This window comes from Cordyceps fumosorosea (assembly GCF_001636725.1).
Source record: "Cordyceps fumosorosea ARSEF 2679 chromosome Unknown scaffold_4, whole genome shotgun sequence".
Classification (NCBI taxonomy): domain Eukaryota; kingdom Fungi; phylum Ascomycota; class Sordariomycetes; order Hypocreales; family Cordycipitaceae; genus Cordyceps; species Cordyceps fumosorosea.
Window position 1 is genome coordinate 393752 of NW_017387304.1, and position 12256 is coordinate 406007.

Consider the following 12256-nt stretch of genomic DNA (forward strand, 5'->3'; position numbering starts at 1 on the left):
CTGGGACGACGGGCGTTGGCTGTGCTTGATCTGGTCTTAGATTTGCTCTTCTTTTACTACTCTGCGACATTATCTCATTGCTTGGCGCGATGCACTCAAGACGGACATTATAGAATTTGCATTTGAGATGTGCTAGATAAAACTGCTCTTTATATACGATAACGATGAACGATAGATTAGAATATATGATCGACATACGCTACAAAGCAACGTCTTGAGATGTGCTGAATGTCCTTGACTGTTGGTAACGACTTAACAGACTGGGATCGCAGATGGACCGTCATGTTGTCTGGTGCCCAGATGAAGAAAAAGTGTATCTTTTCATATCGGAGACTGTTATGGTATTCTAATGCAGCATGATGTCGTAAGTAAACTCCCCCTCCATTCCCATGAAAAGCGCCATGTGTAGATGATGGATCAATCAATAAAGATGCCGCGCTTCTTCCCAACTCAACGGCCCAAGCAACGCTTCAACGAAAAAAAAAATGCCATATGCAATACGCTTCCAAATTTTTCATCCCTCCTCCTCTCTTCATGATGAAATGCAAGCATTACGCCTCCTCCGCCTCTGGCGAGGAGCCGTGCTCCTCCTCCCACTCCTCGCTCTCCAGGCCGTCGCCGCGGACGAAGAGCGCCGCGACGAACCCGAGAAGCGCGAGGCCTCCGAAGACGGTCCACGCGAGCGCCTCGCCCTTGGGTCGGATGCCCACGGAGAGGGTGAACAGCCCGCCGGAGACGACGGGTCCGACGCTGCGCCCGAGCGCCGAGAGGGTCTGCGCGAGGCCGTTGAGCGTGCCGAGGCTGGCATGCGACGGTGCCGAGTTGGTGATCTGCGGTGCACAGCGGGTTAGTCTTCTGCAATGACGCGCCGCCTTGAGAATGGGAAACTGCTCACCAAGAGCATGACGCTGGAGAGGCCGCCGACGGCGCAGATGTTCTTGAAGATGAGCACCGCGCAGAGCTCGGCGTACAGCCACAGCTCGCCGCTACCGACCCCGAAGAGAGGCTCGTCGTCCGCGTAGCCCACCCAGGGCATCAGGATCATGCTCACCGCGAGGCCGAACAGCGCGTACCGGTAGGTGCCCAGGCTGCCCATCCGGCTCCGCAGGTGCCGGTACACGAAGGCCTGGAAGGCGATGGTGGTGACGCCCGCGGCGCTCAGGAAGGCGCCGATCTTGCCGGGCCCGAGCTCGCGGCCGGTGGGGGCCGGTGCGGCCGCGAAGACCGGGTACAGCGAGTTGAAGCTAATGTTGGAGAGCTGGAAGACGAGGTACGTGGCCAGAAGCAGGACGGTAGTGGGGTTGACGATCTCCTTCCAGATGCCCGGCTCGGCCTGCTCGGGCTTGTTGTCATCGTCGTAGCCGTTTGGAACGTCCACCTCAGCCTCGTCCGAGGACGAGGCTGAGTCCACGTCGAGCAGGGGCTGCCGCTGCTGGTCGCGCGTCGGCCATCGCGCGCTCCACGAGTGCCGCCGGTTCGGTTCGTCTTTTTTTCCGAACCAGCTGGCGAGCCGGCGCAGCCACTTGGGCTTACCAGGCCCGCGTGCGTCCTCGTCTAGCGTCTCCTCGAACCACAGCAGCACGGCGAGGAAGCCGGTGACGAGCATGGCGGCGCTGACCAGGTTGGGCGCCAGGTAGGGGAAGGTGTCCGGGGCGAGGCGGCCGACCAGGAAGCCGCCGACGGCGGGGCCGGTGATGCCGCCGAGGGAATAGATGATAGGGAGGTAGGCGAAGGCGCGGCTCTGGTTGGAGCGGTCCGTGACCTCGCCGAGCACCGTCGGCACGCACGCGGCGTTGCCGTTGAGCATCCCCATCAGCACCTGCACCAGGACGACCTGCCAGTACTGCGTGCACAGGCCGAACGCGCCGAAGCAGGCCGCCAGCGCAAGCGTGCCGGCGAGCAGCACGGGCTTGCGCCCGATCAGGTCCGACGAGTAGCCCCAGGCGAAGTTGGTGGAGAGCTGCGCGAGGGCGAAGGCGCTGGCGACAACGCCGATGTAGAAGCCTGTCCGGCCGCTGTCCAGGCCGGGCATCGAGGCGACCATCTCGGGCAGGTACGGCGCGAGCGAGTTGAGCGCCGTCTGCTCGCACAGCGACAGGTAGGCGAGCAGCAGGAGCTGGCGCACGGGCAGCGGCGTGCCGCCACCGCCCTCCTCCTCGCCGGTTTGGCCGCGGTCGTAGTCGTCGTTCTCGGAGGAAGTCGGCGAAGAGGGCAGCGAGGCGACGGAACTGGGGCGTGACGACGACGGTGAGGCGGGCGGGGGGGAGCCCGGGATGGCGGCGATGGGCGTGCCGGGCGGCGGCTCCGTCGGAAACGTCTGATATCTGTGCACGGACGAGCGGCGACCGCCCATGACGCCGGGGATCGGCGCGCCAGCGTGAAACGAGCCGGAGGAGCTCGTGCGACGCTTCAGCACGGCCCGCGACGTGACGGTCATCGTTGCCCTGCCCTTGTTTCCTTTCCTTTCTTTATCTATATGCAGGGCGTCTATCACAGCCCGGGCCAACGGGGCAAGTTTTCGGTATCGCTTTCTTTTTTTTTTGCTACTCAAACAAGAACAAGGCGGGCGTCGAGAGGGGGGGGGGCTGGACGTGAAAGGGCGGGAAGAAAACCGTTCGGTCGGCCGAACGGGGGCACGCGATGAGCCGAGGGCAACCCAAACACAAGGGTGATAAAAAAAAAAGCTCGTGATTGTGGGCGGCGCAAAACGGAGATAAAAGATTAGACGACGCGCATGCTGATGGTAAGGCCAGGAGGGGTGGCAGAGCAAACCTGTCTAATGTTGTTTAAAATATTGAGGGAAAGCTCGGACATGAGGGGAAGCAAAAGAAGGTGAACGACGTCACGTCGTTCTTTCAGTAACAAACGGCACTAATGAAAGCTTCCCATCCCTTGAATTGACCGCTAACCCTAGCCCGGTCTTTGGTGGTGCTAAATAAAATAGTGGTAAATACCAAGGTACCGACATGGGTGAGGAGGCTATTTTGGTCAACAGGCGATGTTTAGCAACTGTGTAACAGAGGGGAGTTTTTATTGGGGGTAGTATTTGAATTGGTTATAATAGTCAGATATTGATACTTATCGATGATGGAAATGCCCCGGAGATAGTGTGGGCGTATTAACTACCTAGCAGTAACTTGTCCCCATGTCAAGAGAACCAACTCCCTTTCTCACAGTTCTCTCGCAACTACGACATGCCGACAGCATGTTAAATTACTCCTGAACCGATTTTCTTCTGAAACCCCATACAGAACTTAGCGAGATGGTTGCAATTGACTTCTCAGCCTCAGGCTCTACATAACTAATGGGGAGCTGGAGAATAACATTGAGTCCATCGCACTAGCAACTTACCCCATACTATCGCATACCCCATACCCCATACTCCCTGCATCAAAGACAACTCCGCCGAGACCGGTGTCTGAGGGACTCGACTTGCTAGGTGTCATGCTTTGGGAAGTCTTGGTCATTGGATGTTATAGATTTGCCATGGAAGGGAGGGATGGTTAGAAGAGGCTTCTGGCGGCATAGGCCTCCGGACCGGAGTGCAGCCCATCACCGTCACAAATCAAAGTAGTCCCCGAAGGCTGTTGTTAACACAATGACCCAGTCTTATCTCATGCCAAGAAGTGATGTGTACACGCACAGATATGAGATCCAACTACAGAGGGCGCATCAACAAAGTCTATATAAGCCGCAACAGGCCGCCCTTCATGCCGTGTTGCCCTCTCCTACAGGCAACCTGGAAACCTTGATCAAAAGGGAAAAGAAACCGAAGAAATATCATCATGGCCCTTGATTTACCTGAACCATTTGCTAGCATCCCCAAGCAAGACTTTCTGTTTGGGCCATCTCCCATCCAGGCGCTGCCCCGCATATCCGCGGCGCTCGGTGGCAAGGTCAGGGTCTACGCCAAGCGGGAAGACTGCAATTCCGGCTTCGCCTACGGCGGCAATAAAACGCGAAAGCTGGAGTATGTGCAAAATCTCCCGCCAATGAACGTGATATCACTGCCACTAACCGACGACATCTAGGTATCTCGCAGCTGAGGCTCTGGCGCAGGGCTGCGACACCTTCGTGTCCATCGGCGGCATCCAGTCCAACCACACCCGGCAGGTCTCCGCGGTGGCCGCCCTGCTGGGGCTCAAGGCCGCCACGGTCCAGGAGCACTGGGTGGACTGGCAGGACCCGGGCTACGAAAAGGTCGGCAACATCCAGCTGTCGCGGCTGATGGGCGCCGATGTGCGGCTCGACGCCTCGGCGTTTGGCATCGAGCACAAGACGACGCTGGCGGACCTACGCCGCGAGATCGAGGCGGCCGGTGGCCGGCCGTACTACATCCCGGCCGGCGCGTCGGACCACCCGCTCGGCGGGCTGGGCTTCGCGCGCTGGGCGTTCGAGGTGGAGGCGCAGGAAAGGGCCATGGGCGTTTTCTTCGACACCGTTGTCGTCTGCGCGGTGACGGGGTCGACCATGGCCGGCATGGTGGCGGGCTTCAAGCTGTGCCAGGTGAAGCGCGGGTCGCCGCCGCGGAGGATCGTCGGCATCGACGCCTCGGGCAAGCCGCGACAGACGTTTGACCAGGTGCTGCGCATTGCAAAGTTTACGGCGGCCAAGATTGGGCTGAGCGAGGACGATATTACGGATGCTGACATTATCCTCGACGAGCGGTACAATGCTGGCATATATGGGATTCCCGACGAGACGACCATTGCGGCTATAAAGTTTGGCGCTCAGACCGAGGCCTTCATCACCGACCCGGTATACGAAGGCAAGAGCCTCGCAGGTATGATGGATTTGATAAGAAAGGGAGAGATTTCGTCCGGTAATGTGTTGTATGCGCATCTGGGAGGGCAGCTGGCCTTGAATGCGTACACTGAGATGTAAGAGTGTCGAGCAACTCAACATGACGGAAATATCATCGGGGTTATTCAGCGATAGTACTTCGTAATATACTATCGCACTACCCCTGCTTTTTGGAGATTACGAGGGGCAGATACTCGTCGTTGATCCAGAGTTATTAGATTTCAGTGCTGCTGCATGTCGCCTGCTGAACAAGCCGCTTCTCCACTCTCCACTGTGTTGCCTTTCTTCCAAACAGAAAAGGAAAAGAGACGGATATTCTGTGGGCGAAGTGCCAGAGCGGCGTGGTTGAGGTGAGTTGCCCCCCGAGAGATTACTGAACTGGCCCGTGCGAGGTATGGGAGCACAGGAAGTTGCGCCAATTTGCAGGAGATGAGCAGATGGCGGGGATTCCTGGTCGCTGCCACATTAGCCTGACTAGCGACATCTGCGACCGGGAGCTTTTCTGCAGATGAGACGGGTGACTGGACGATCGGGGCTTCCTTATAGTGACGTGGTGAGTGTTTTTGGAGCTGCGGGAGCTTACCTAGAATGTAATTTAGAGTCTGGACCAGTCTGTGCCGCTTTGTGCAGGGGACCTCGACAACTTTGCCTTACCTTGCCCTCCCAGTGTTCCACACGAGCAGAATGACCTAGATCGAGGGTCCGAAGAGTGTTGCGAGGAACAATGACGCGCTTTGTGGCCTCTCCTCGCCAGGCTTTCTTTGCCTGCTGGTCGCAACGTCGTTTTAGCTACCGACCGGTTGGATGTTAACCCGCGGTCCGGGCGGGCGCGGCGTTACCAGTGCATACAGATGGGGGGCCTAAAAATAGGCGACTTACCAGTATGCCATGTGCTAATATTGTTCTTGCTTCAAGTACAAGGCGATGTGCAACCACAAGATGGTTTGACAGCGCAGTTGCCATGGTGCTATCAAAGCGAGGCGCCTGTGTGCTTGTGCTCTTCCAGCCAGTTGCCACACTGTGCACTGTCTCTTAGTTATGGAGGAGAACAAGGGGCTGCTCTCCACAGTATGGCCTTTAGCTGGCGACTGTATCCCCACACAGTAGGTACGTGGTGGGCTGCGGGTGAATGAGGGCAACTGGTATATATGGAGGGAGGTGCTCCCGCATACAGGTGGGGCGGAAGGAACAAGGCCGAGAGGTGAAGAAGTTGTCAAGGCGGGCTGACGAGGTGGTCAAGGGGACTGCCACCGTAACTGCTTTTTGATACACTTTGACGGAAGGTGAGGTAGCTCAGGAGAGGATGGCTGCGAGGACCGTCGGGGCGTGGCGCAAATGTTCCGTGCTTCAATAACCTTCGTTTCGGAGCTCGCTGCAATAAGGTTGCTGCTTAGTACTGAGCGGTTTGGGTAGAGGCACTTGTCTTGAGCATGGGCCGGACGTGCGACGCAGAGAAAGCGACTGCAGCTGAAAAGAAGAAGAAGGAGGATAAGAAGACGCACGCAAGGTAAGGAGGTAGTGGCTCGGGTGATGCGCATGAGGACTGTGTTGTCTGCACAACACGGCAGCATAAGCATCAAGGTACTTGCAGGCAGGTGCAGGCAGGTACAAGTTACCATATTTGTCCACGCTTGTCAGCAGGCGGCAAGACAACTTGGCAGCTGGGAGAATTCCCACCAGAGACTGCACCACCCACCGACTGGAAACGCGCAGGAGGCGGCGCACCTCGTATCATTACCTGTGAGCCATTGCAGGACCAGCATCCGTACAGAAAGTATGTATGTACGTGTTTACGGAGTACAGAATATAGCGAATATAGCCTGGCTGAGCCAGCCAACCCGCCAGTGGTAGGCGAGTGGGGGTTTTGGCATTGACGAGCAAACAGTCCAACGTGGCAGGCAGGCGGGCAGGCTGCGAGGGGCTGCAGGCTGTAAGGGCACAAGGCTTCCAGGCACATCTCCCCGTTTTGACTGTAAGAGTCATGCCGACCACAACTTGATGCCATTGCACCACAGGTACTGCCTACCATGCTAGTTACCCATGGTTATGCTGCAATATCTTGGCTGATTATGTACATGATGACCTAACAAGGCAGGTAATTAATTCACGTTCCCTTTCAGACTCCTTGCTACCATACCTGGTACTCCGTACTACTTCCCGGTACTAATACTATTGTGGACTTGGGGCTTCCGTGGCTCATCATTAGTGGATGCATCGTGGCATTGTAGCACTGCTGGTGGTGCATTGCTGAGCCTGTCTCGCCGCCACTGCTCTCCATTCAGGATTCAGGTCTGTCAGTCAATGAATCTGACCTGGCTGGTCCAGACAACCAGTCCCCAGTTTATACCGGCAACAGCACCACACAATCTGGTTGGACTGGACCACAACAACCACCTGCTTCCGCACACTTTAACCACTCCCAGTCCTGACCTCTGCTTTTCGAGACCCTCCATACTGGACCGGCGTCTCTGACGACTCTTCACTCTTCCTCGACAACACCTGCCGTCCGTCTGCCCGTCCGTCCATCCGACATCTTTCACACGGCCATTTTTTTATCTGGCTGCAGCGGTTATCATTTCACCAGGTTAGCGCTCGCCGTTCGACTACAACATCCTGGCGCCGTCTGGCTGGGACCCTCCGGGTGAACCCCCTTTTGACTCGCCCGCCGCGATACCCGTTGGTCCTCGACTCGCCGCCTCCCTCACTCATTCTCTGCCTCCCAGCCGCCCGTCACCAGCCGCTGGTCTCGGCGCCTCCCCGAATTCGATGACCCAGGCCGCTGTGCAGCCCTCGCCTTGTTCACTATAGCCTACAGTTATCCCTTTCGTGGCCGAGTTTCGAGGCGGGACCCCTCGATCACGCCCTGGTCTACCAGCCCTCTGCCCTGCTATTGCCACCTTGCCGCTATTCTCGACGAGACTTCATTCGCCACTCCGACGCCACGTACTGATAAATGCACCACGCCTCGCTCGCCGCCGCACTACTCCATTGGCATCAAGCGATCAATTTGCATCTCGCAGCCTCGTCCGTACCTTCGGACAGCCTTGACGCTTCTCTACTGGTAGCTGCTCGCCACCTGCCGCTGCTCTTTGCGAACGACTCAACCGAGGCCTGCATTCTTCATGGATACCCGGACGTCGGCGTCCGAATCCAAACAGTCTTATCCCACCCAGGTTTGGAGCACCGCGGCCGCTGCGCCATCAACCTCTAGCATCGCAGATCAACCACAGGAATCCTCGGCTGCTCAGACCGTCTCCTTCCCTCACCTCGAGTTCCTACCGCTTTGGATCCCTCAGCAGTCGACTATATACCACGCACAACTTCTCCACTACAACAAGCTCATCTCGCCCACGAGGGGTGGTGGCCTGCAGACGCCGCCACTCCCTCCCGTTGTCACCTCGCCTCCCGTTCAGGCCGCGCCCAGATCGCGTACCTCTAGTAGGGCATCGCTCAAGGAACATACGCCTGCCAAGTTGACCACGACACCGGGAAATGGGAACCGATCAAGCCAGAACGCTGACAAGAACCGTTTGGTTATAACCCCCAAAGACACTCCGGCCAAGATGCCTGCCAGGCCAGTCGCCGACTCGTCCAAAAATTGGGCGCAGCGAGCTGCCGGTCTCTCCACATCGCCTCACGCCCAGGCACATTCGAGTTCCGTCCCGTCCACGCCGCACCAGCATGCGAGACAATTTTCTTTCGAATCCCGCGATCCTTCTCCGAATGCCGGCACAAACCATTCACCCCGTTCTGCATATTCGGAAACGAATAGCACACTACCCTCCCTGCGTCCCCTGCCGCCACGTCTCGGTGGTTGCAAGTATGAGACTGCTCAGATAAACTCCAGAAGGAGAATACCATACTCCGTCGGCGGCGAGCGTCTTGAGAAGCTCGATATGCGCACTGTGGCCCCTAAGCTGGGTGACGATGAGGAAGAAAGGCTGACCAAGGACATGAATGAGATCTATGATAAGCTCCTCCCCACCGAACAAGTCGAAGAGAATCGAAAACGATTGGTTCGGAAGCTCGAGAAGATCTTTAACGATGAATGGCCAGGCCATGATATCAATGTGCACCTGTTTGGCTCTTCTGGCAATCTACTCTGCTCAGATTCCTCCGATGGTACACCTCCCACCAACCTCGTGTTCTACGCAAAACCACTAACGTCAACAGTTGATATTTGCATCACCACACCTTGGCGCGAGCTAGAAGGCGTCTGCATGATTGCTGATCTGCTTGCTCAACGTAAGTGTAATTCCCAACGTTTGGACCAGGCTCCGGTCTAACCTCATGTAGGAGGGATGGAAAAAGTTGTTTGCATCTCTGCCGCCAAGGTACCGATTGTCAAGATTTGGGACCCAGAGCTGGGCCTTGCCTGCGATATGAATGTCAACAATACCGTTGCGCTCGAAAACACTCGAATGGTGCGCACGTATGTTGAGGCAGACCCTCGAGTACGAAAACTGGCCATGATCATCAAATATTGGACACGAAGACGAATAGTCAACGATGCGGGTGAGTCTACATTACTATTGCTACTGGACCGGGAAACCGCTGACCTGCCACAGCATTCGGTGGTACGCTGAGTTCATATACTTGGATATGCTTGATTATTGCCTTCCTACAGCTTCGCAACCCTGCTGTGCTGCCCGCCCTGCACCAGTTACCATACAAGCTAAAAAAGCCCGACGGCTCCGTTGGTGACTTTGCCGACAACATGAAGAAAATCAAGGGGTACGGAAACAAGAACAAATCATCCGAAGCCGAATTACTTTTCCAGTTTTTTCGATTTTATGCACACGAATTTGATTACGATAAACACGTCCTATCCGTGAGACTCGGTCGACTCCTGACGAAATCGGATAAGAAATGGAACTACTCCCTCAACAACCAACTCTGTGTAGAGGAGCCGTTCAATACCTCACGCAATTTGGGTAACACCGCCGATGAGTTTTCATTTCGTGGGCTCCATCTTGAGCTTCGACGAGCATTCGACCTTATTTCTCAAGGAAAGCTGCCTGAAGCATGCGAACAGTTTGTCTTTCCTAAGGAGGAGGAGCGCGTGTGGTCTCGACCTGCTCCCCAGCCTCGCCCTGTACTCCTGCGAAGCTCTTCACAATCGCATTCCGGCCGAGGTGGTCGTGGCAATCATAGAGGAAATCGCCACAATAACAACTTTCGCGGCGGTGGTGGCTCTAACAGACGCGCCTCGTCAAGCATCCCGGCGACGTACGACAACACCATGTTTATCCCCCCTGTCAATATGGCGCAGGATTTGTCATGGTACCAAAACGCACAGTTCCCGTTCCAATATACCCAGCAAGATTTGGTCTCCCAGATGGCATATCATCAGCAGTATCATATTCTGGCCAACTCGCCTGTTTTCTTGCAGCACCAGAATATGGCCCAACAGCAGCAGAGAATGTCTGGTAGCTCAAGTTCCGGCCAACAATCGTCAGATCGCTCGAGGACGAATTCATTCGATACAGCACCCACATCAGCTCCCATTCGACCTGAAATTTATGCCATGTATAACATGGGTCTAGGTCATACATTCTACCAGCCTGTTGCCCAAGGCTATGGCACTTATCCCTCGTCACCGGTGACTACAAGTCATTCCACGCAAGATTTCCGGCGTTCACTGCATAGATCAGCGACTGCAGAGGCTGGCAGTGCTTCTAGCAGCTCACTTAGATCACAATCACAGCCTGCGTCTCGGTCACAAGCCCAAGCCACACCTCAACTACCAGCATCATATAGCATGACAGGGCATCCATCTGCAAGTCCATCATTTTATGCGAAGAGCGCAAACGGAGTAGCGATTCCGAGCTTTATTTCCGACGACACGGATTTTGACGAGACACCCAAGGCTACGACGGAGTCCCCGACATCGGACGATGCGCAATCCGGCGGATTTTTCATGGCTCGAAGTGTTAGCCCAGGCAAGCAGCGTGCAAGCCAGCAGACAGTCCCATCAGGTATTGCCTTTGGCGATATGGCGTCTGCAGGGACTGGTCCGCGCCGACCCTCCACGGACCAACTGCCCCAGACGCTTCTCGATAGAAGGATGAGGAGAGCTTCACGGTCGCCATCTCCTCTCGGTCATGCACGGGCACATTCTATTGGTACATCGTCTGCGCCGCTCCCTTCAGCGCCGTTTCCTGGCAACCAAGACAAGGACAACTCACGACCACTTGTCGTGAACGGTTCAGGTGGCAAGGCTGCGAATTACAATGCCCCTGCGTTTGTGCCGAATCAAGAGTTTGCACCTCCCATTGGGCTAGGCTTTGAAAACGCGCTGCAGATTCAGCCACCCGCCATAAATCTGCACCTTGGAACTCATCCGGCAAGCGCAGGATTGATGGGCACTGTTCCGATGAATCTGCTCCAGGACTTTTCGCCAGTTGTCAATGGATCAGGCAGGTCGTCTACCCTACCCCCAGCAGACGATACCTCCTTTAGAGAGAGAATTGCGTCGATGCATCCGTACTACCCAGGCTTTGCCAGCCTGCCGCAGGACGGTAAGTTGCATGCCTCGGGACCCAACGCGAATTCGGCGGCTGCATCCAAGGTATCAGGGCGACAACGAGTGTCATCAAGAAACACCTCAAGCGGGCTTATTGCCCCCTTGGACTTGGCTATAGGAGACAACCGGCTTAACAAGGCTCCGATGATGGATATGGCACATCTCTCTCCCGTGTACGAGACTCGAACTCCGTCCCCTACCATGCACAGGAAGAGTGACAGTGGCGCTGCGCACGATATGCCACTACGGCCGAGGCATGGTGGGGGAACTGATGCAAAAAAGTCTCCAGTGACGGACAAGCACCCGGCAGGGCAGGAAAGCCAGAAAGGCAAGAGCCTGAAGCCGAACCCAGCGGCTCAGAGATCCAACCCGCCGCGGGAAAATGGACACGTCCGCGGCGCAAAGAGCGAAAACGATGGTGGCTGGCAGAAAGCTGGGAGGCGGAAGAAGGCCCCGAGTGGGCTGAATGTGTCAAGCGAGCAGCCGCCCAAGCATGAATCGGAGCGCAAAGGGGGCTGATTGTGAGGTGGGGGAATGTTGGACTTCACCACGGTCTACGGTAATACATTGTCGTCGTTGTACATGGCATATTTCGATGCCAACAAGTGTTTGATTTTACATTATGAAGCTGACGAGAGGTTGATATGTCATGCGAACTTGGACATTGGTTTTATTTCATTTTTTTTGTTTGTTGAAACGGAGTTGCAAAGACCATGCATTTGACAGGATTAGCACGACATCTTTTGCACATACGAGTGGCAGGGGGGCCCATGAAACCGGAAGGAAGCTGGTAGATTAGGCAAAGGAACTGGCGCTCAGTTATATGGGGGATAGGCGTTTGTTATTGGAACTACATTTTCTGAAGAAAAGATGAGCAAGCGGGGATTCAGGCACATACACATTGGCCGAGACGACTCACGAGTTGTC

General features: G+C 55.9%; 3 protein-coding genes across 3 annotated transcripts; 2 read left to right on the plus strand and 1 right to left on the minus strand.

The window, feature by feature from the left end:
• Positions 1 to 551: 551 nt before the first annotated feature.
• Positions 552 to 2437, minus strand: ISF_02317 (MFS transporter; the record flags this gene model as incomplete). The annotated part of the gene is made up of 2 exons (XM_018845923.1): positions 552 to 830; positions 896 to 2437. The coding sequence occupies 2 exons, from the start codon at positions 2435 to 2437 to the stop codon at positions 552 to 554; spliced, it is 1821 nt and encodes a 606-aa protein (XP_018706630.1).
• Positions 2438 to 3785: 1348 nt separating this feature from the next.
• Positions 3786 to 4884, plus strand: ISF_02318 (1-aminocyclopropane-1-carboxylate deaminase; the record flags this gene model as incomplete). The annotated part of the gene is made up of 2 exons (XM_018845924.1): positions 3786 to 3970; positions 4032 to 4884. The coding sequence occupies 2 exons, from the start codon at positions 3786 to 3788 to the stop codon at positions 4882 to 4884; spliced, it is 1038 nt and encodes a 345-aa protein (XP_018706631.1).
• A 3041-nt stretch (positions 4885 to 7925) lies between these two features.
• ISF_02319 (PAP/25A-associated-like protein) lies at positions 7926 to 11848 on the plus strand (the record flags this gene model as incomplete). Its single annotated transcript, XM_018845925.1, has 4 exons — positions 7926 to 9048; positions 9100 to 9227; positions 9431 to 11324; positions 11448 to 11848. The coding sequence occupies 4 exons, from the start codon at positions 7926 to 7928 to the stop codon at positions 11846 to 11848; spliced, it is 3546 nt and encodes a 1181-aa protein (XP_018706632.1).
• Between the last annotated feature and the right edge of the window lie 408 nt (positions 11849 to 12256).